The sequence below is a fragment of the Pan paniscus genome, chromosome 9, assembly GCF_029289425.2.
Source record: "Pan paniscus chromosome 9, NHGRI_mPanPan1-v2.0_pri, whole genome shotgun sequence".
NCBI lineage: Eukaryota > Metazoa > Chordata > Mammalia > Primates > Hominidae > Pan > Pan paniscus.
The window spans coordinates 123,639,633-123,661,595 of record NC_073258.2 but is presented as its reverse complement, the minus strand read 5'-3'; the positions used below and the strand labels follow the sequence as shown (position 1 = coordinate 123,661,595).

At 39.6% G+C, this 21,963-nt stretch overlaps 1 protein-coding gene across 11 annotated transcripts in view; it reads right to left on the bottom strand.

Moving 5' to 3' along the window:
* Positions 1–17: 17 nt before the first annotated feature.
* JHY (junctional cadherin complex regulator) overlaps positions 18–21,963 on the bottom strand; it is a 77,059-nt gene continuing 55,113 nt past the window's right edge. For 6 of the 11 annotated variants that reach the window (XM_034933912.3, XM_034933916.3, XM_034933914.3 and 3 more), the window contains 4 exons: positions 13,017–13,311; positions 3,195–3,275; positions 2,280–2,408; positions 18–493 (listed from right to left, as the gene is read on the bottom strand). In XM_034933912.3, the coding sequence (XP_034789803.1) occupies positions 296–493; positions 2,280–2,408; positions 3,195–3,275; positions 13,017–13,311 (703 nt within the window). In that variant the 3' untranslated portion in view covers positions 18–295. The other 5 variants (XM_034933915.3, XM_055095000.2, XM_063608846.1 and 2 more) reach the window with 4 other exon arrangements.

Sequence of the window (21,963 nt, the reverse complement as noted above, 5' to 3'; positions counted from 1 at the left end):
ATGAAGAAATCAAAAGATCAATATAAAACCAAAAGCTTTATTCTCTAGTTATTATTCAGCTCCAATTCTAACTGATTTGAAAATAAATAATTTAAAAAATTTTCTTCCTAGAAAGTAAAATATGGCACCATAATCCAATTGGGCCTCATATTTTAAATCGTGCAGAAAGCAAACATGGACGGCAGATAGATGATAATAATAGGCCATCACTCTCAACGCAGAGAAGGTGGTTGGCATTTCTTTTCTCCGCGTCCATACCTGGACCATTTTTGGTCTCCTTCCTATCAAATGTTGTCTATACGATGTGAAGGACTTTGAAAGCAGCCACAGCCTGTTTTTCCCTTTCGTGTCTGTTCTGCAGTATTTCCAGCAGTGAGATTTCAGGTAAACTTTCTTCTTTCCCAGCATAGGTTGGATTTTTTTGTTCCTTTGATGCTTGATGAGTCAGATTTGATGATTTGGGTTTGGGGATGGTCTTAGCGTATTCCAAAGCCTAAACACATAAAGATGAAATTTTATTTGAAATGGGAAGTGAGCCTGGATTCCTTAAATTAAACCTAGGAAATGTTTATTTATAATATAAATGGAGACTATCACTATAACTTACTAAGATATTGGTGGAAATGGAGATCAAATAATGCAATATAACACACAGTTTAAACAAAATACATTAGCCACAAAACAATATATTGTGGAAAAAAAGGAGTTGAAGAATAATACATACAGTTGTGTCCTTTGGATGCTTTTGTCATAAAACTGAGTTTCCTTCAAGTGTTCCTTCTTATGTGTTTGGTCTACTTAGTTTCTGGAAGTCTTAGTAAAACCAAACTTCTATTAAGGAGATATTAATAGACCTTTCTATCCAAAGAAGACTTGTTACAGCTTGAGACCAAAGACATCACTGTAGTTTACATACACTTGAGCTCCCATCATTATACCAGCTATTCTTGTTCCTAGGATCTAGAAAGTATTTGAGGTTGAATTTTTTTTCTTTCTATAGCAATCTAGATGCTGAAAAAGGCAGTCTTTTTCTCAGTGATGTCAGTTCTGAAAGGCATTACAATAAAAATGAGATCACTAAATATGATTCCTAAACCTGCCTTTATAACAGTTTTGCATTTTAGTAAGAGGTTGTTGATAGCTGAAATACAAATGGATTGTATGCTTTCAGTCCTGCAAGGGGAAAAAAAACCTCTAAAATGTAGAAAAGAAAAGTCTAGACTTCTCAGTGCATGTAGGTGAATGCTACAGATATTTCTAATTATAGGTTTGTTGCCTTGAAACTCTTCATGAAAAAAAAATGGATTGGAGAAAAAAGAAAAAGTAGCACCATAGAAACTCAATCAAGTGGATTGAAGTCTTCAAGGTCTGAGGAAGAAAGGCAATAAATAGAAAACATGATGGTCTGTGAAAGAGAACATGAAGTACAAATTCCTGCAGGCACCAAAGGATCTCTTGTTCCTCATGCAAAGGGTCCCGTGTCCTTACAGGGACTGGATAGATCAATTGAGGCAGAGACTTGTACTGCAAAGCTCTGTGTACATATTTCATTCACATCACAACTGATGGTTGATGCCATCTGAGAGGGAGAACATTCTGTATTCCATGAAATCATTTTTCTTCAATAGAGGAACCTATATATTACAATCCCTACGGAAAGTGTAGGGGAATAAAGTTGAGAGAAACAGTGTTTATATGTCTTTTCTTTGACATATAAGCAGCAAGAAGACAACAACTGCCTTAAAGCTTATTTAATGATACAAAATAAAATTGATGATGAAGCTTGCTCATTTAAGAAATCACATTATTATTTAATTTTTGTGTGTGACAAATTTAAAATACTATTCCTGGAAGAAAAGACATGGAGACAATAACTTCAGGAAAAACAAAGGTTAACTTTACAGCAGTGTGTGTGTGTGTGTATGTGTGTGTGTGTGTGACTGTGTGTGTGTGTGTGACTGTGTGTGTGTCACTATTGCATTGCTATCTGTGAATGATGGGTAGCTACAGGAATGGAGTAGCTAAAACATCTCCTGTGTTCCAAAAAACATGGGAAGGTTTTTTTTTTTTTAAGTTACAAGAAAACGGGCTGGGTGTGGTGCCTCTCCCAGCACTTTGGGAGGCTTAGTTTGGAGGATAGCTTGAGCCCAGGAGCTTACGACCATCCTGGGCAAGACGGCAACACTCTGTGGCTAATTGAAAAAAAAAAAAAAAGCGGTAATAAAAGTTTCCTTTTAATTCTGATTGAAAAAATAAATGCCTTGTTGAGAATTTCTTACCTTCTGCCGAGGGATAGCAGATTTCTTTTGAGTTTTTTCTGTTTGTGGTTTTGATAGAATGGATAGTGTCTTCATGTTGTACTCCTTGACTTGTTTTGCATATTCCTTTTGCTGTATTAATTTTTGCGTCTGTTCAGAGAAACAAAGTTATGATGAATCCAGGTGCTGCTAGTTCTCTCTGCTCTCTATCTAAAGCGATGCCCTGGTTTCAGTATACTGGGCGTATCTTATCAGCTGTACAGGAGCAATGGGATCACCTTGAGTAAGGTGGCAGCAGTGAAATGGTTAAGTTAATTGTTTCTCCTTGAAATAGTCTCTCTGTGAGGAGGCACATCACTGCAATAGCATGCCCGGTATTCCCTTAACAGGGGCTAAATCACATTCAGAACCTTCTTTGTTGCATTTACCCAATTTATTTTCATTTTTGCTTCCAACTTTGAACTATACTCTCTTTTTATGCCTTGAGTGCAACTGCAGTTAAAACACATTAAATGAAGATCTCCTTTCACTAGAGGAAAGAGAATAAAGTGGATGCACTTTTCAGGGGTTGGGAAACTCTTCCCCTAAGTGTCTTCTCTGTGGCCACTCTTCACAATTATCAAGATAACTCTAGTGGGAAAGACCAACAACCACATAACATACACATTTCTTTTCAGGTGCACAGGCCCCACTTCTCCGTGCAGGCCTTCAAAACTAACTGAAAGACAGACACATATAACAACACGGGCTAAATATTTTTATTTTAAGGCAAAAGGCAGGTGTCTGGGTCTCTATACCAAGATTATTTCAGAAGGTCTCTATTCAGAGTGAGACATTTGAATTAGGGTTTAATTCTGGGGGGCGTCTTCATAAAGTTTCCTAACAGACAGATGGGCTGAGTCAGGTCTGGAAACACTGTATGTGCATCTCACTCACTTTGTCTCTGATGGACTCAAAGTCAGGTCCGAGGCCTCCAAGCTTCACGTCTCTTTTCTGATAACCTTTCAGCTTGGCATTCTAAAAATACAACCACAGAAACAGTTTCTTTTAAGGACTTGTGTGTCCCCCGACTCCTAACACCCTGTAAGGTGTCATAGCCACATAAAGTAAGAAAGAAAATAATGAAAGCCTGTGTGCACTGTCAAAGAATGGCTGCCTTTCCTGACAATGCTTCCATTTTCATGGTAGTTATTGGTAATAGTCTCTTTGGTAATTCGTAGCTGGTTAGCTAACATGTTTTCACTTTTCCACTTCTGCAATAAAGAAACTTAAAATTCTGAAATTACAAATAAAAGTTTTCAAGCTAGTGATGTCCTGTTTTCTTATGAATGTTTTTTATTTTTTTATTTTTTGGAGATACCTGGTTTTGCTGTGTTGTCCAGGCTAGACTTGAACTCCTGGGCTTGAACTCCTGAGCTTAAGTGATCCTCCCACCTCAGCCTCTTGAGTCGCTGGGATTACAGATGTTAGCCACTTCACCTGGCCCTTGCTATTAACGTTTTTAACACAACATATATGTTATTACTTTGCCACTGTTCCTATTACCATTTTGTCCAGTCTTAGACAGTTTGCTGGGCCAAATGACTTCCCTGGAAGAAGGTATCTAAATGCATCAGATAAACACAGTGCTTCAAAAAGAGAATACCCTGTCCAATGATGTCACAGCATTACCCGTTAGAGACAATCCAGAAGAGAAGTGAAGAAGGTAGCAACCTTTCAAGTTTTGCTATTGATTATTGGGGGAAAAAGATAATTTTAAGGGAAAAACAATGATAATCTATTTATAATATTCAAAAGAAAAGTAAGTGTTTGAGAGTCTTGGCAAGACTCACTAAGAAACTCATATTGTTCAGTCAGTGTGATTTCAGATATTTTGAAGGGCACATAGAATTGAATATGACAACTCTTATTAGTATTGCCCATTTAAAAGGACAGAAAGCAAGAAAGTGAGACAACTGACTGATTAGATTATGGCACCTGAGCACAATAATAGGCAGGAAAAAACCCTAATATTCTACTGCCTATCTGTCTCCTGATAGATTAAGATATTCCCCAAACCACTGCTTTCAAAATTAAAACTGAAGCTTAGGCTGGGCGCGGTGACTCATGCCTGTAATGCCAGCACTTTGGGGGGCTGAAGTGAGCAGATCACCTGAGGTTAGGAGTTCGAGACCAGCTTGGCCAATATGGTGAAAACCCATCCCTACTAAAAATACAAAAATTAGGTGGGCGTGGTGGCAGGCACCTGTAATCCCAGCTACTCGGGGGGCTGAGGCAGGAGAATCGCTTGAACCCGGGAAGCAGAGGTTGCAGTGAGCTGAGATTGCAACACTGCATTCCAGCCTGGGTGACAGAGAGAGATTCTATTTAAAAAAACAAAAACAACAACAACAACAACAAAAAACCCTGAAGTTTAGACTCGCTACTTCCCCTTACAGGGAACTCACATCCTTTTTAAATTTCAGTTTGTTAATTAATTTGGTTTCCTTTTTGGGAAGGATAGGAAAGACGATATAAAACAGGTGGTCAGATGACAGTAATTTCTTAAGGCACATGTAAGTTACTACTTAAAATGGAGAAAAATCAGCCACATTGAAGAAGCAGCTGTTGTGTACCTAACTGTGGATGTTAGTCCCTGTCTATATGTTAATGACAAAGCACAGGATTTTTATCAATTTTGAAATCTCCTGTTAATTATTCCATTTTAAAAATTTTATCTATTTATTTAGTTTGAGGCCAGGTTATGAGACTGTCTAATTTTTGTACTTTTGGTAGAGACGGGGTTTCACCATGTTGCCCAAGTTGGTTTCAAACTCCTGGCCTCAAGTGGTCCACCCACCTCGGCCTCCCAAAGTGCTGGGATTACAGGTCTGAGTCACCGCGACCAGCTGTGCTCCTGTTAAGTACTAAGTCCTAAGATATACATCTAACTTGCCCTTTTCTAAGACAGAATTTAGCAGAGGTAGTCCAGAGACTTAAAATAGGACATTTTCTCATATTAGGTATAATTATTGCATATAACTCTCCAATCTTAAAAATGAACTTGTGTAAACACACTGTATCAACAACTACAAGAACATGTCCTACTCACTGTGGTCTACTGAGTACCCAGAGTCATCCCAATTCACTTCTCCACTGCCACTTCCCACTGTAGATGTTCAAAAGACAAACATTCTCCTCAGCACTGAACTCTTGCCCATGAAGTCTAAGCAAAAGTTTGCTGGGGTACAGTGTATATTTTGGAAAGCTTTAAGGCTGTGGTAGCCCCTTCCCTTCCCTTTCTTGGTAAGGATGTGATTCCTGGAGCTGGAGCTGCAGCAGCAATTTTGCAGCCAGGAAAAAGGAGAATCACAAGAATACTGGTTCTGATGTTCTGAGCTGTGGAACCACCAGTGCTAGCAATCACTTGTGGACTAATTGTATGTAAGAAGAATGAACTCATATTTCAGAAATCACTGTAAATGGTAATTGTGTTACTTGCCCACTGAAGGCAATATTCCTAACATCTCAGCACTTTTATGTTGCATTAATAATTTAAAAGGGCCAAAATGATGTGCTACATAGGCAACAATTCTACACTACAAGGATTCAAAGTTCTGTAAAATAGAATTTGCCCCATTAGAATGTTAAACATTTATGGTCAATACTCTAATTCTAATTCTAAAAAGTAAAACAAGATTCTTAAGGAAGGCTTTGAACTAAAATCATTAAAAAATTAGTAACATTAAAGTATGCAGAAGACACACTGTTCATTGAAGGGTATTTCAAAATCATACATCTCCTTTAAGAAAACAGAAGTCACTACTCAGCAAAACCACGACAGCTGCTTCCTCTCCATTATATCTGTCTGTTCATACTTTCATACAATTGTCCATTCACTATGAATTCTTATTTTTCATTTCATTTCTTTTTTTTTTTTTTTTGAGATGGAGTGTCACTGTCATCCAGGCTGGAGTACAATGGTGTGATCTCGGCTCACTGCAACCTTCACCTCCCAGTTTCAAGTGATTCTCCTGCCTCAGCCTCCCAAGAAGCTGGGATTACAGGTGCCTGCCACCATGTCTGGCTAATTTTTGTATTTTTAGTGAGGCAGGGTTTCACCATGTTGGCCAGGCTGGTCTCGAACTCCTGACCTCAGGTGATCTGCCTGCCTGGGCCTCCCAAAGTGCTGGGATTACAGGGGTGAGCCACTGTGCCCAGCCCAAATTCTTATTTTTTCTAAGCATTTTAGTACTATAGTACATTTTTTCTGTCAGTATATATATATTTTTAAATGTGAGTTTTATGCATAACATTCTATCGTCTAGTTTTGTTGGACTGTTTAGCTATTCCTCTAAATGTTGAACATTTAAGATGTCCTAGGGTGAGCATTGTTTTTCTGGGCTACTTTGATTATTTCTTTGAGATACGTTAATAGCAGTAGAATTATTGAAATAAAATGAATGTGTTTAAGGCCATCAATTAACACTTCCACTAACAATGGAGCCACAAGATTGCTCTTTTTGTCCAAACCTTGATTATACTGGGTATTTTCACATTTTAAAACCTTTACCAATTTTCAATAGGTGAATGAACTCAGACAACTTATATTTCACAATTGCAAATTTGTTCTTTCTCTCACGTATGCCATCTGTATGGTTGTTTTGCAGTCACTGAATTACCATCTATTTGCCAAAGTAAACCAATGATTAAAAGGAAGGAAAAAACCCTGCTCATGTCCAAGTCATAAATCCAATTTGTCCAAAGATGATGAGAAAGAAATGATCAGTGCTCACAAATCACATCCTAAGTCTGAAGCAGCTTAACTTCTAATCATTCCACTGACTTACAAAAGACACATTGTGAAGCATGAATAATTGCCCAGTACTCTCCAGCCACAGTTCTTACTATCAACTCCAATAAACATGTTGGCTATCACAGAAAACCAGAGCCAGGGTCTAGTATTACACCTCGATATGAAGGGACAGAGTGTGGCCTAAAGGGTGATCTCCAAGTGCTGCTGATCCCTTTACAGGATGGATGAAGTGCTTATAGCAACGGGACCTTTCTCAAGGGATGGTGATGGCTCCTAACGGAGTTTGTTCTGGGTGACTGGCAATGAAAAATCTTGGATTTACTTAAGGTTGGCGCAAGTAATCTTGATTTGTTCTCAGAGGTGCAATTTTGTTTGATCTCTCTCCATCAAAAGTCTTTATAGCAGCTTATTGAGATATAATTCACATACCACAAAATTTACCCACTTGAAGTTGTACAATACAATGGTTTTCAGTATATTCACCAAGTTGTGTAAACATCACCACATTCCAATTTTAGAACATTTTCATCACCCTGAAAAGAAATCCTGTCCCCATTAGCAGTTACTCCCTTTGCCCCCTCCGCCTCCAGCCCTAGGCAACCACTAATCTACTTTCTGGCTCTTCAAAAGTCTTTTATAGTAAAAGTAATCCCCAGAATTTACTTTGATTTACCTCTCCATGGCTGTTACAAGACTAAAAAGTCATAGTAACACAATACTAAAAAAAAAAAAAAAAAAAAAAAAAGTAAATCAACAATGATAGTCTTGTTAAGTCTCCAAACACAAGGGGAACAAATTGGAAAATACAGGCATGCTCTCAACCAATCCCTGATGAGATTTGCTGCTAGTCTTTGTATAAGATGCACATGAGCTGGCATCTACCGACTCTGGCACCATCTGAGGATTGTTAAGGCCAGACCAGCCCCTCTGCACTGGTGTTCACACTTGATCGCTTTAGCGGACGATGGCATAGGACTCTCCTGATGCAAGGTTTGTACCAGGAATTAACCACAGTTCTTCTCAAGACAGCAGAGTTTTTAATTGTAAACTTGGGACACAGTGTGCCCCGACTGGAAGTGACACTGACTGTTCAGTGAGGACCTGTTTCAACTCTGAAAGGTGGTACCCTGCTGTGGGGGCCACTGCAGAGCTATTCTCCAGAAAATTCCTCAGATGTGTAAGTGTGAGAAAGTTACTGAAAAACACGACAAAAAACAATGCCTCAAACACTGTGGAACAGCAAGTGAAGGAAATTTGCTCTGCAGTTGCTAAACTTAATCCAAATAAACCCCTTCTTAGAAGCAGTCAAGCAGCAATGCCCAGATTGTCTGTGACAACAAACACATGAGTTAATTACTTCAGCTCAGCACGGTTAGCTGTCAGCAAACTCCTGAAGCAGTCATTTTGTGGTGGGTTGCAACAGATATTTTTATACCGTTTGCCATCTCTTGATCCCTGACTGCCTGATGTCTAGATTTCATGGCATGGACAATGCCCGGCATTCGGAACTCAGTTACAACAGAGCTGTCAGGAGAAGAGGAAGGGTGCTTGGGCCTATTATCTTTACAAATCCTCCAAGTTTTAATGTGATTCAGGGCGATTCTCTTGGAAACCAAAAGATTTGACGTGACCAGCAAATGGCCATGACCTGGATAATGATCCCCTCTGTCTGGTGCCTTGACTACCTGCTGTCCTATACAAATAGCTCATTTCTAAGTCATTTTAGCTTCTGGAATAGCTTAAAGGACAAAGAGCACTTCTGTGAATTTGTCAGATGTAAGCTGAAAGTGCTGGATTGAGAAAATGGATATACAGATTGTAACATTCCTGATAGAAAGCAGGAAGGGGGATGTCCCCAGTTGGAAAGATGGCTGGGAAGGCAGCAATTGCAAATTTTCCTTCCCCTGACCTCCCATGCGCTTAGATTTCTGGTGACACACACTGTCGTCGGAGTACTTTCCTCTACTTTTCTCAGTAAAACATAAATTCAATTAACTAAAAGAAGGGGAAAGGAAAAGGAAACTAACATTTAGTTGATGTCTTCTTTGCTAGGGACTAAGCTGTAGTTTTAATACATTATTTCACTTAACATCACACTAAGTCTACAAAAAGAAAGAATAATTCTGATTGTGCAGATGAAGAAATGAGGGCTCAGGTGAATTAATAACTTGTCCAAGTCATAAGAGATATTGGGAATAGAGATGAGAACCTAGGAATGAATGGGTCCATGGCTTCCTCTAAATCTTGCTGAGTGAGAATTGAGCTCAAAAGCTTGCATTTTCAGCAACAACCCATCATTGGCAAGAACCCCAACCTGGAAGATCCTCGTGTGAGCTAGTGTGTTTGAGCTAAATTTAGTCCCTGGTAATCTATATGTACTGCAGTGAACAGGCTGTCCTCACCTCGAAAATGTGTTCTGAATACATGTCCTTATAGAAATAATACGGATGATGTCCAGCTTCCCAGTCAAGTCTTCAAAACCTACTTTATTCACAAAACTCTTGAAAACAGTGCTAATAGTACCTTACAGCCTAACTACCATGTAATGATGTTTCTGTGGAAAAAGAAGTTACCTGTGATTAAAAAAACACGTTTGTAGCTGGGCGCAGTGGCTCACACCTGTAATTCCGGCAATTTGGGAGGCCAAGGCAGGTGGATCATCTGAGGTCAGGAGTTCGAGACCAGCCTGGCCAACATGGTGAAACCCCATCTCTACTAAAAATACAAAAATCAGCCGGGTGTAGTGGTGTGCGCCTGTAATCCCAGATACTCCTGCTGAGGCAGGAGAATCACTTGAACTCGGGAGATGGAGGTTGCAGTGAGCCGAGATTGCTTCACTGCACACCAGCCTGGGCGATGAAGCGAGATTCTGTCTCAAAAAAAAAAAAAAAGAAAAGAAAGAAAAGAAAAAAGGAGCACCTTTCTCCTTACTTACAGTGGAACCGGGGATTCTCCCAGCTCCAAGTCACTAGTTGCAGATTCCACAGCGTGGACACGGATAGGGTCCCGTCCCCAGCAGAGGGGAGGACACGAGAGCGTGAAGTTGGAATGAGGAGTTCAAAGAGCCCCAGGTGGGGGTATGTGAAGGAGCTGGGGTAAGAACTCTAGGGTTGTGAGCTGAAGACCCGGGGTACACAGAGGGGCTCAAGATGGGAGCTGCAGGATTGGGGTGGGGTCATATCTCAGCCCCAAGACATCCTCTTTTTCTTCTCATTAGTATCTCTTGCTGCCTGATCCAGGCCAGTTTCACTTTCTCTTTGAGGCCACCCCTTATCTTTTTCTCTAAAGGCCCCACTTGAGGATCCATGGACTTCATAATCCCATCACTTTCTGGGATGTCTTGCATCTGCCCTGCACACCATAGCCAGAGCTGCCTTTCTAAAATACAAATCCAACCAATTTAAAATTCCTCCATGATCCCCCCGTCCTACGCAATAAAGTACTTCTTTGAATGGAAAATGAGATCTTCTAAGACCTGGCCCCTATCCACCACTCCGCTCCCATCTTTCAACACTCCTTGCCTCCCAGGTTTAGTCACGAGGACCTGAAATGCTCTCATCCCCAGCATGCACCATGTTACAGCTTCAGAACCTTTGTTCGTACTGGTACTCCTGCCTGAATTGCTCTTGCAGTCTTCTTTTTTTTTTTTGAGATGGAGTCTCACTCTGTCCCCCAGGCTGGAGTGCAGTGGCGCAATCTCGGCTCACTGCAACCTCCATCTCCCAGGTTCAGGCAATTCTCCTGCCTCAGCCTCCCGAGTAGCTGGGATTACAGGCACCTGCCACCACATCCGGTTAATTTTTGTATTTTTAGTACAGACGGGGTTTCACCATATTGGCCAGCATGGTCTCAAAATCCTGGCCTTGTGACCTGCCCACCTCAGCCTTCCAAAGTGCTGGGATTACAGGCATAAGCCACCGCGCCCGGCCTGCTCTTGCAGTCTTCTTTGCCAACTCTTCATCACCCTCTAAGACGCAGTTCTGAATTATCTTCTGAAGCTTTGCCTGACCCCAGGTCAGGATATCAGTTTTCCTTTATGTTCCTCTGTGCTCCCCATGCATGCCTACATTATTATTATTACTTTTATTATTAATTAATATCATTATTTTTTTTTTGCTTGCAACATTATACTGCAACATAATAAGCATTTACACGTCTGCCTTCCCAAGCTCCATGCAGCTGGAAGCTTCCTCTGAGGAGGGGTCATGGCTCATCTTTACATCCCAGCATCTTCCAAGTTCCTAGTAGAAATCATTATTATTATTATTATTATTATTAAGACAGAGTTTCACTCTTATTTCCCAGGCTGGAGTGAAATGGCGCAATCTCGACTCACTGCAACCTCCGTCTCCCAGGTTCAAGTGATTCTCCTGCCTCAGCCTCCCCAGTAGCTGAGATTACAGGCACCTGCCACCACGCCCGGCTAATTTTTGTATTTTAGTAGAGACGGAGTTTCACCATGTTGTCCAAGCTGGTCTCAAACTCCTGACCTCAGGTGATCCACACACCTCGGCCTCCCAAAGTGCTGGGATTACAGGCGTTAGCCACCGCGCCCGGCCTAGAAATTATTTAATAACAAACTGAATTCAACTTAGGAATGGTTTGCTTAATTCCTCTCAAGTTGTCTTAGCGCGGAGGCCCTTCTGTACTGAGGCACTCATTTCTCCAGACGCTGGGAGTGTTGTCTGCTGATGGCTCACAGCTGAGTTCCTCCCTAAACACTGCCTCAGCCACGTGGAGCTGCTGTGCACAAAGTCACCACCCTTCCCCAGGGGCAGTCACTATCCAATGGCAGGTTGGTGTGGGAGAACAAAAGCCTGGGTCCCTTGCCTTTGAAGGGCCACCCCAACTTTAGAACCCTCAGAACCTGGGCCAAGGCTACTGCTGTGTCTGCATCACAGCCCACCTCTGCCCAGCCCCGCTTCCCTCACTCCCTTAAAGGTACCCCAGGTTGCTCTGCTAGAGACCTCCTGCATGCAAATCTCCATTTCAGTCTAGAGACCTCCTGCATGCAAATCTCCATTTCAGTCTAGAGACCTCCTGCATGCAAATCTCCATTTCAGTCTGTTCCCTGAAAACCCAACTCACCACAGGCTTATTGCTTTCAACCAGGCCTTTCCCTGTTGCCTGTAAAATAGAATGCATTTCCAGCTTTTTTCTTATGATTTGACACTGGAAGCAAGTGACCTTTCCTGAGGGCTTTTTATTGCCAGTGACAGAAGAGAAATACACAGGACATAAAAAGTCCCCTTCCTAGGCGCCTTCATTTCTTACTGAAAACATTCTACTTTGGGTCCCCAATTTTACTTGTTAAATCATGTAGGCCCTATGAGAAAAGACTGAAGTGCGCAAAGGTGCTAGTAATGGTGATTTGAGACAAAGAACTCAGTAAAGGTCAGCTAATGTTTGAGAGGAACGTTCAATCACTGGCCAGCCCAGGTATTTTACTGCAGAAGTTGGGGTGAGATTAGGGCCAATATGAGTCCTCATAGAGGCAGATGGTGGGAAAATGCAATGGCAACAGGCGCTTTCACTCACTCAGCCCTGCTTTCTCTACTTTTTAAGATATGAGAATGACCTGGGAAGAAATGATTTAATAACCATGAAGACTCAGGTTAGCATGGGGCTTGGGGTGGAGTATGGAAGCTTTCCTGAGGAAGGGATGTTTCAGCTGGGGATGAAAGGAGGAGTTTTGCCACTCTTCAAATGGAGACCTCTCGCCAAGATGACTTGAACAGGAGGGAGAAATGGGCATCCCTGGCAGCAACAACTTCTATTAAGAAGGGGAGGGAAACCCCAGGGAGTAGCAGGGGCAGGAGTAAGAAACTCCTTAGGACTCTGGGCGACCCAGTGTGGCAGCAACTCAGTAATGACCATCCCTATTTCAGGGCTATAATTACATCAAGGTCCATCTGTATTCTCAAAATGGAAGGGTTACTTGGTAAGAATGGTGCTTTTATTACCTTACTGCTGCTTCTTTTCTTATGCTTTTTTCCCTTTTCCAGTTGAAACAGATAGCCTTCAGAATTGCTACGGCTAATTTTCACTTGGTTTCTTTGGCTTCTCTCTGAACTGAGTTGGGATTCACTTTCTACCCTTGACAGTATAGGTGGAAGCGTGACGCTGGATAAGGCCCCTTCACTGGGCTGCACGTCGGTCAGCTGCACCAAGGCTTGCTGATGCTGCTCCATTATCTGGGTGAGCCGTGCATCTGGAGAAGCTCTAACCGTCTGGCTGTCAGAAGAAGAATGGAATTTCCTTAATGAAAAAAAAAAGGCACAAATCTATTAATAAAATCCAAATACATAAGACATCTAGCATAAAAGTCTTTATGAACCATTAATTTGATGTATTTATCACTCTCAAATCAAATTAATGACCTTTAGCTTAATCTTTTCATGAATACATTAATTTCTTATTTATCTTAAACTCCTCCTCTTTTTCCTTTAGGACAGTCTACATTTTATTTAGAACTTTTGTTTAGTGCATTCAGAATAGAAAAAACACCATTTTGAAAAATCAAAGACCTTCCCACTGCAAAATACCTAGAAATGTTGCATTACATTAAACATCCTTTAAACACATAGTTGAATTGGTAAGATAAACAGAAATCTCTAAAGACCAAAATGAACAAAAGGAATAAAAACCAAAGCAGATTTTAGATTAGCTGAAGTTATAGCTTTCTTTACAAGAGTTTTGGGTCTACAGGCTTGAGTTTTAATAGTTAACGCTGGTATAGGATATGCAAAATCTTGGTCCTGTGTGAGGCAGGGAATCAGAACTAAGATCGTTGTAAGAAGACTATAACTTGAGGTGCTACACCCTCAGTTAAAAGCTACATTAATTCAAAACCCATTCACCGGCCATGAGAAACAAGAAGCAAGTCTGTCTGTCTTGGTCTCTGGGCTCTGAATAGAAAAACAACCCCCACTCTCTCCAAAAAACCCAACAACAACAACAAGCTCTTGTGAATATCTATAGGACAATATTTGGATTTCAAATTTACCTTACCCACATAATCACGGAAATCCAACATGAAGAAACTAATGTAACAATGATCTTGGATGAGGGATACTTCTGTAGTATCTGGCAGAAGCAAATACAAAACTTCTCTAGAGAAATACACTCCCACCCAAGCCTGCCTAGGTTTCCACGGAAAAGGTGGCTAAATGTAAGTTCACAATCCAAAGTCCTTGCCCGTAAGAGGAAATAATCTACCAAATATGAGAGTCAGCAGACACACATGCACACACATAAAAATAGCAATAGTAGACTTCCAAGAACTTCAGATGATAGAGATATTAGATAACATTCATAAGGTAGTTTAAGATGAGTAAAGACTTGAGAAAAGAAGCTAAGAACCCGAGAAACATATTTAAAAATCCTGTATTTTGGAAAAAGAACAGAGAGATTTTAATGAGAACCAAATAGAAATTCTAGACATGGAAAATACCATTATTGAAATTTAAAACTCAGTGGATACATTAAAGAGCATATATTGGACACAGGTAAAGAGAGATTTATTACGCTGGAAAACTTATTTGAAGAAATTATTCAGAAAGAAGCACTGAGAAATAAAAGGTGTAAAATAAAAACAGTTAAAAAGGCACGAAGTCTAGAATAGACAATCTAACACACAGCTATTTGGGGTTCCTATAGGAGAAAATAGAGTAAATTTGAGAGACATAATATTCAAAGGGAACATGTGTGATAATTTTTCATTATTTATGAAAGAGATGAATCTTAAGATTTAGGAATTATAGAAGAGTCTCAGGCAGAATTAAAAATTTCATACCTAAGCATATCACAATGAAACTTCAGAACACCAAAACCAGAGGAAACACTTATAAACCAATAAGAGAAAATAAAAACAAAACAAAATAAATGTTAATTATATTGACAAAAGACTTTTCAAAGCAATGCAGAAACCAGGAGACAGAAAAGTAATGTTTTCAAAGAGTTGAATTCTTCACAATATTAAACTATAATTCAAAATAGTAAAATAAAGAAGTTTTCATGTAAGTTTACCATACTTGTTAAAAGAACTTCTAAAGGATTTACTTCAGAATAAAGGGTAACATGGAAGAAAGGATGTGAGGCAAAGACATTAATAAACAACTGGCTAAATATAATACAGTATTAACTCATAATACAGTATTAACTCTAGACAACAATAATAAAAGCAGTGACTAATTTTGAATATATAAGGTGATAGAAAAGTTGTTGAACAAAGTAATATGTATGACAGGAAAGGTGACTGGATTAAAACAATCTAATAATTTTGAACATGTTCTAGAGGAGAATGGGAATATTAATTTAATGCTAGACTAGTTAAGTACATGAGTTACAATAAAAGAATATAAAGAGAATATATATTTGCAAATCAGTAGAAGGAAAAATAAAGAAAATTCTCTCAGGTTAATAGAGGATATAAAAGATATAGAGAAGTATAGAGAAAGTAGGGTGATTCGGAAGGACAAATTAAGATGGTAGAAATAAATTCAAAGGTATCAGTGCCACAATAAATGTAAGTAGCTTTTTTGGTTGGTTTGTTTTTTGAGGCATCGTCTCAGTTTATCACCCAGGCTGGAATGCAGTGGCAAGATTTTGGCTCACTGCAACCTCTGACTTACGGGCTCAAGTGATCCTCCCACCTCAGCCTCCTGATTAGTTGTGACCACAGGTGCACCCCACCATGCCTGGCTAATTTTTGTAGAGACAGGGTTTTGCCATGTTATCCAGGCTGGTCTCAAACTCTTGGACTCAAGCAATCCTCCCTTCTCAGCCTCCCAAAGTGCTGTTATTACAGGTGTGAGCCACTGCACCTGGCCTATAGTTTTAAGTCACTAGTTAAAAGTGAGTTTAAGAATGAATAAAGAAACAAAATCCAACATACTACTTAAAAGAGACTCACTTAAATCATAAGAAGACTGAAAAGTTTGAAGATGATGGAAAAAATATACCAGACTCAATGCTAAATTTAAAAAGCTGGTGTAGCTGTATTAGTATCAGAAAGCATAAACTTTAAGAAAGAAGCATTATTAGGAATAAAAATATTGATTACATCAGGATTAAAAGAAGAATTCATCAGGAAGATATATCAATTATAAATCTGCATGTCCCTAATAACATAAGTTCAAAATACATAAAGCAAAAATTAATGGAATTGTGAGGCAAAACTGACAATTCTTAAAGAGGGAGATGCCACCTCACCAGTTTCAGTAACTGATATATCAAACAGAGAAACCTAACTAGGCTATAGAAGACTTAAAAGACCTATTCAACAAGCCTACTCGTACATAGAATGTAAGTATATAGAATGATGTAATCAACAACTGCAGAAAACAAATGAGGAACATTTGGTTACATTGACCAAAACGTTAGGCCAAAAACAAGTATCAAAAAATATCAAAAACTTGGTATCATGTGAATGATGTTTTCTGACAATAATTGTTTTGTTAGATATATAACAATAAATATATCTAAAATAACTTTATATATGTTTTGAAATTTATAAACATACTTCCAAATAACTGATCATCCAAGAGGCAATCATAATGGAATTAGAAAATACTTAGAACTAGCTGAGCGAGGTGGCTTGTGCCTGTAATCCCAGCAGCTCAAGGGGCTGAGGCAGGAAGATGGCTTGAGCCGAGGAGTTTAAGACCAGCCTGAGCAACATAATGAGACCCTGTCTCCAAATAAATTTTAAAAATTAGTTGGGTGTGGTGGAGCCTGTCTGTAGTCCCAGCTAGTGGGGAGCCTGAGGTGGGAGCATCACTTGAGCTCAGGAGTTGGAGACTGCAGTGAGCTAGGATCACTCCGTTGCACTCCAGCCTGGGCAACATGGTGAGACCCTGCCTCTAAAAAGAGAAGAAAATACTTAGAACTAAACAATAATAAAAATGCTACATTTTAAAACATGTGGGAAGCAATTAAAACATACTTAGAGGAACATTTATAATTTTAAATTATATTGGAAAAGGAGAAAGCCTTAGAAATAATGAGCTAAGCATTTAAAACAGAAGTTAAGGGCTGGGCACGTTGGCTCATGCCTGTAATCTGAGCACTTTGGGAGGCCAAGGCAGGTGGATCACTTGAGGTCAGGAGTTCAAGACCAGCCTGGCCAACATGGTGAAACTCCGTCTCTACTAAAAATATAAAAATTAGCTGGGCATGGTGGCGTATGCCTGTAATCCCAGCTACTTGGGAGGCTGAGGCACAATAATCGCTTGAACCCGAGAGATGGAGGTTGCAGTGAGCCAACATCATGCCAATGCACTCCAGCCTGGGCAACAGAGTGAGACTCTGTCTCAATAAATAAATAGCAGAAGTTAAGAAGTCAAAAACACTGAAGTAAATTCAAGCAATATCAAAGAAAAGAAGTAAATATATGAGAACAAAGATGGATAAAAGAGAAAGCAAAACCAAAACATAGAGGAACAGTTGTTTTTGAAATGACAGATGAAATAGACAACCCTTTTGCAAGGCTGATCAAGAAAAAGAGAGAGAAAGCACAAATAAACTATTGTGGTTTCTTCTGAGTTAGGACAGAATAAATTTCTGCTTTGAAAAAGGAATTTCTGGCCAGGTGCGGTGGCTCACGCCTGTAATCCCAGCACTGGGAGGCCGAGGTGGGTGGATCACCAGAGGTCAGGAGTTCGAGACCAGCCTAACCAACATGGCGAAACGCTGTCTCTACTAAAAATATAAAAATTAGCTGGGCGTGGTGGCACGTGCCTGTAATCCTAGCTACTTGGGAAGCTGAGACAGGAGAATCACTTGAACCTGGGAGGCAGAGGTTGCAATGAGCCGAAATTGTGCCACCACACTCCAGCCTGGGTGACAGAGCAAGACTCTGTCTAAAAATAAATAAATAAATAAATAAATAAACTAAAACAAACAACAAAAAGGGAATTTCTATTTCTTGTCATGGTCCTTACCAAACAGGAGGCACACACAGTGACCTGCAGTCACACACCCTACAAGCAGTTGGTTACCATGTAATGTTTTACATATTCAAAAAATAAAATAAAATTTAAAATCAATGAGAAGAAAAGAAAATCCTAACACTGAATACAAAGCAAAACAAATGAATTTAACTGTATGTTAAACTGATTACCTCTACCAAGAGAAAAGAATTAATTTATGAAGTAATTTTGAGTCAATGTAGTTTGGTTGTACATCCTTAGAAGGATATAGAGAGAGGAAAAAGAATGGCAAAGAAATCATGAGCTTTACTTAGGCTGACTGTTTGGTAGTGGTACTGGCATTGTAATTATAAAACTATTTGTACATATACTGTAGGGAAGGGTAAATGTGTAAACATATTGATGTTTTGGTAAACTAAGGTTTTCACTGTTGGAAAAAGGAGATACAAATATGGAAAAGGAGAAGCATGAGGAAGAACCCAGAGCTGTTGGATTTGAGGTATCTGTGTGACCCCACTAGTATACAGAAATATGTATTGGCATAGGCATAATTATAGAAAGAGGTTCAGGTACAGGTATTTTCTAGCTCTAACTGCTGAGATCTTGAGTCTAGAAGCAATAATATTTCAGTAGCAATGAGAACACATAGCTCTCAAATCTTGGTTTCTAAATTCCATTCCCTACTAAAAAGAATTAGGGCTTTTTGGAGAAACTGATGCTTCCGCATGAGTTCAGGGGAAGTCCAAAGGTAAACCTAGAACATATTACTATGCCAGAAAACAAAGAAGTGCTCGAAGACAAAAGATGTTACATCAAAAGGACCCAGGAACTGGAGTGAAGGGGCTCCCACTGCTCAAATCCAAGACAGTGAGAACATATACAGTATAATGATGGTAATAGACTTTAACATGTTTATAGAAAAAGATTTATGAGTCCATAATGATACTAGAGAGAGAGGGAGAGAGAGAGAGAGAGATAAAGAAGGAAGGAAGGAAGGAAGGAAGGAGAAAAAGGAAGAGGAAAAGGTCTTATTTCAACAGCCATGTAATAAATGTATAGGTATTGATAGAATTACAAAATCACCATTTTGCAACCCCAGTGTAATGAATGATTTAGGTAAGCACTGTCAGTGGATGCTAAAAACACTGTACAAAAAGCTGTTGAAAACTAGGATATTTACACTGTCTCGAATATTAACAATTACTTATAAAGGGAAAATGTTCCTTTACAATGGGGAGATCTGGTAGTCGCTACCTTAATCAAAAGGTTTAACTTAGCATCACCAATGATATGATAGCCTGATAGTATGTATCCCCTGGTATAATGTAATAAAAAGTACACCAAATCACCTAAGTAGTATTCTTGCCTGAAATGGTCAACCAAAATATAACTATCCAAAAACAATAAATTTTTTCTAAAAAGGCATTGTTATAGAAAACAATGAAAAGTGAGCATTGGATAATTTGTTCTAGATTTTTTTTTTTTTTTTGAGACAGAACCTCACTGTTGCCCAGGCTGGAGTGCAGTGGCAGGATCTCAGCTCACTGCAACCTCTGCCTCCCAGGCTGAAGAGATTCTCCTGCCTCAGCCTCCCGAGTAGCTGGGACTACAGGCGCCTGCCACCACACCCGGCAAATTTTTGTATTTTTAGTAGAGTGGGAGTTTCACCATGTTGGCCAGGCTGGTCTCGAACTCCTGACCTCAAGTGATCCACTGCCTTGGCCTCCCAAAGTGCTGGGATTACAGGTGTGAGCCACCATGCCCAGTCTGTTCTAGATTTTTTTTTTTTAATTAAAGGGACAAAAAGTAAATGAAATGTATGAACACTGAATACTGGATCAGGAATTTTAAAAAAAAGCTGTAAAAGGCTTTTTGGAGACAAGTAATACAATTTAAAAATGTACTCATACTACATGATATTGTGTACAATAACGTTAATATTCTTAGCTGTGATAATGGTGTGATTGTTGTATAAGACAATGTCCTTATTCTTAGGGACTGAATGTTGAAATATTTAGAGATAAAATATTGTGATTCTGAACTTGCTTTCAAATGATTCAGTAAATAGACAGAAAATGTTGCAAAATTTTAGCACTGATGAATCTAGATGAAGGACTACAGGTGTTTATTGTAGATATTTTCCCCCAAGTTTTTACTAGGTGTGAACAATTTCAAAATGAAAAGGTGGTAGAAAAAACATGGCAGAATAAGCATGCAATTTAACTCTCAAATGCAAATCAAAATTATATATAAAGAGATTTTTAAAAGACATCAACTCACGAAGATAAAGAGAACAAAATGGGGGGAAAAGAGCAAATATTTCGGAAGCAGAGAACAGATGGTTGAATGGTAACTATCTTAGCAGACTCAAAAAAGTGGAATCTAAGTTAGCAGCAGGGAAAGCAGAGAAGCCACAGTTTACACCATAGAATCCTGTAAGGCTCATGAGCTGCAAGTGGGAGTGGCGGTGGTGAAAGTCTATGTGAGAGTTACTTAAAAAAGATTTGGTTGAAAGTCTGTTTAAGAAGCAGTCAGGGTTGGGTGCGGTGGCTCACGCCTGTAATCTCAGCACTTTGGGAGGCCGAGGTGGGTGGATCATGAGGTCAAGAGATCGAGACCATCCTGGCCAACATGGTGAAACCCTGTCTCTACCAAAAATCCAAAAACTAGCCAGGCGTGGGATGGGCGCCTGTAGTCCCAGCTGCTCAGGAGGCTGAGGCAGGAGAATCGCTTGAACCCAGTAGGCAGAGGTTGCAGTGAGCTGAGATCGTGCCACTGCACTCCAGCCTGGCAACAGAGTGAGACTCCATCTCCAGAAAAAAAAAAAAAAAAAAAAAGAAGCAGGCGGATCTCCAGATCATCTTCTCCATTTTGTGCACCTAGGCAACTGTCCCTTCCCTCTCTCTGCAGCTCACTGGAGATTTTCATTCTGAAGAAGCCAACAAGTCTTCTGCCTGTGAAGCACTAAGCACAGATAATAAATCTGACCACCAAGAGAAAAGACCTAAAACATACAGGAAGGGCTTCCTATCACATGGCCCCCAAAGATCATTCTATAGGCACTCAAAGTCAACAAGCACTGTCACTCAGAGCTTCCAATAAGCTTTCTAGTCTCTCATACTTGATCATGAGAAGACGATCAAGAATTGCCAGACATCTGACACAAGCCCTAAGGTGGAAGGCAGCAAAATAGGAGAAGAGAAACAAACATCACTGACAAAGACCCAGAGGAAAGAGAAGCAAAGCAGGGAATTAAAAACACTTAAAAATTCAGTCACAAGGGCCCTTACACCCTATTTTGCCTTGTTGAAAATCTAAGAAGATGTTGAGAAAAAAGGATGTTGTATCCACGAACAAAAACATGAGGCTATAAAACGAGGAACATTCAGAAACCAATAACAGAAACAACAACAAAAAAATCCTGTCGGAAATTAAGAAACATGATAGCAGTAGAAAGGCTGGAAGCTAGGACTGAGAAACCCTCCCAGACAGTAGAACAAAATTACAAAGAAATGGAGAAAGAAAGAGAAAACAAAATCATAATAACAGTCCTGGAAAAACACATCTGAATCACAGGAGTTTCTAGAAAGAGCAAACAGAAAATGGTTGAAAGGAACTACCCATAAAGATGACTCAAGAAATTTTCCCAGAACTGAAGGTCACATGTTTTCAGGTTTAAAGGCCCCAGCTCAATCTATGAAAATAGACCTATACGAAGGCACAATATTATGAAATTTCACTTCAGTAGAGAAAAAGAAAAGATCCTAAAGCTTCCAGAAAAATAAAAACAAAAAACAAAAAAAAAAAACAGATTATATACAAAGGATCAGGAATAAGGTGGCTTCAGATTTCTCAACAGCAACACTGGATGCAAGAAGGCAATTCTGAGGGACAATGATTTTCCATCTAGAATTCTACAATCCTCTGCCAAGCTACCAATCAGGGGCGAGGGCAGAAGAAAGATAATTTCAGCAAGATC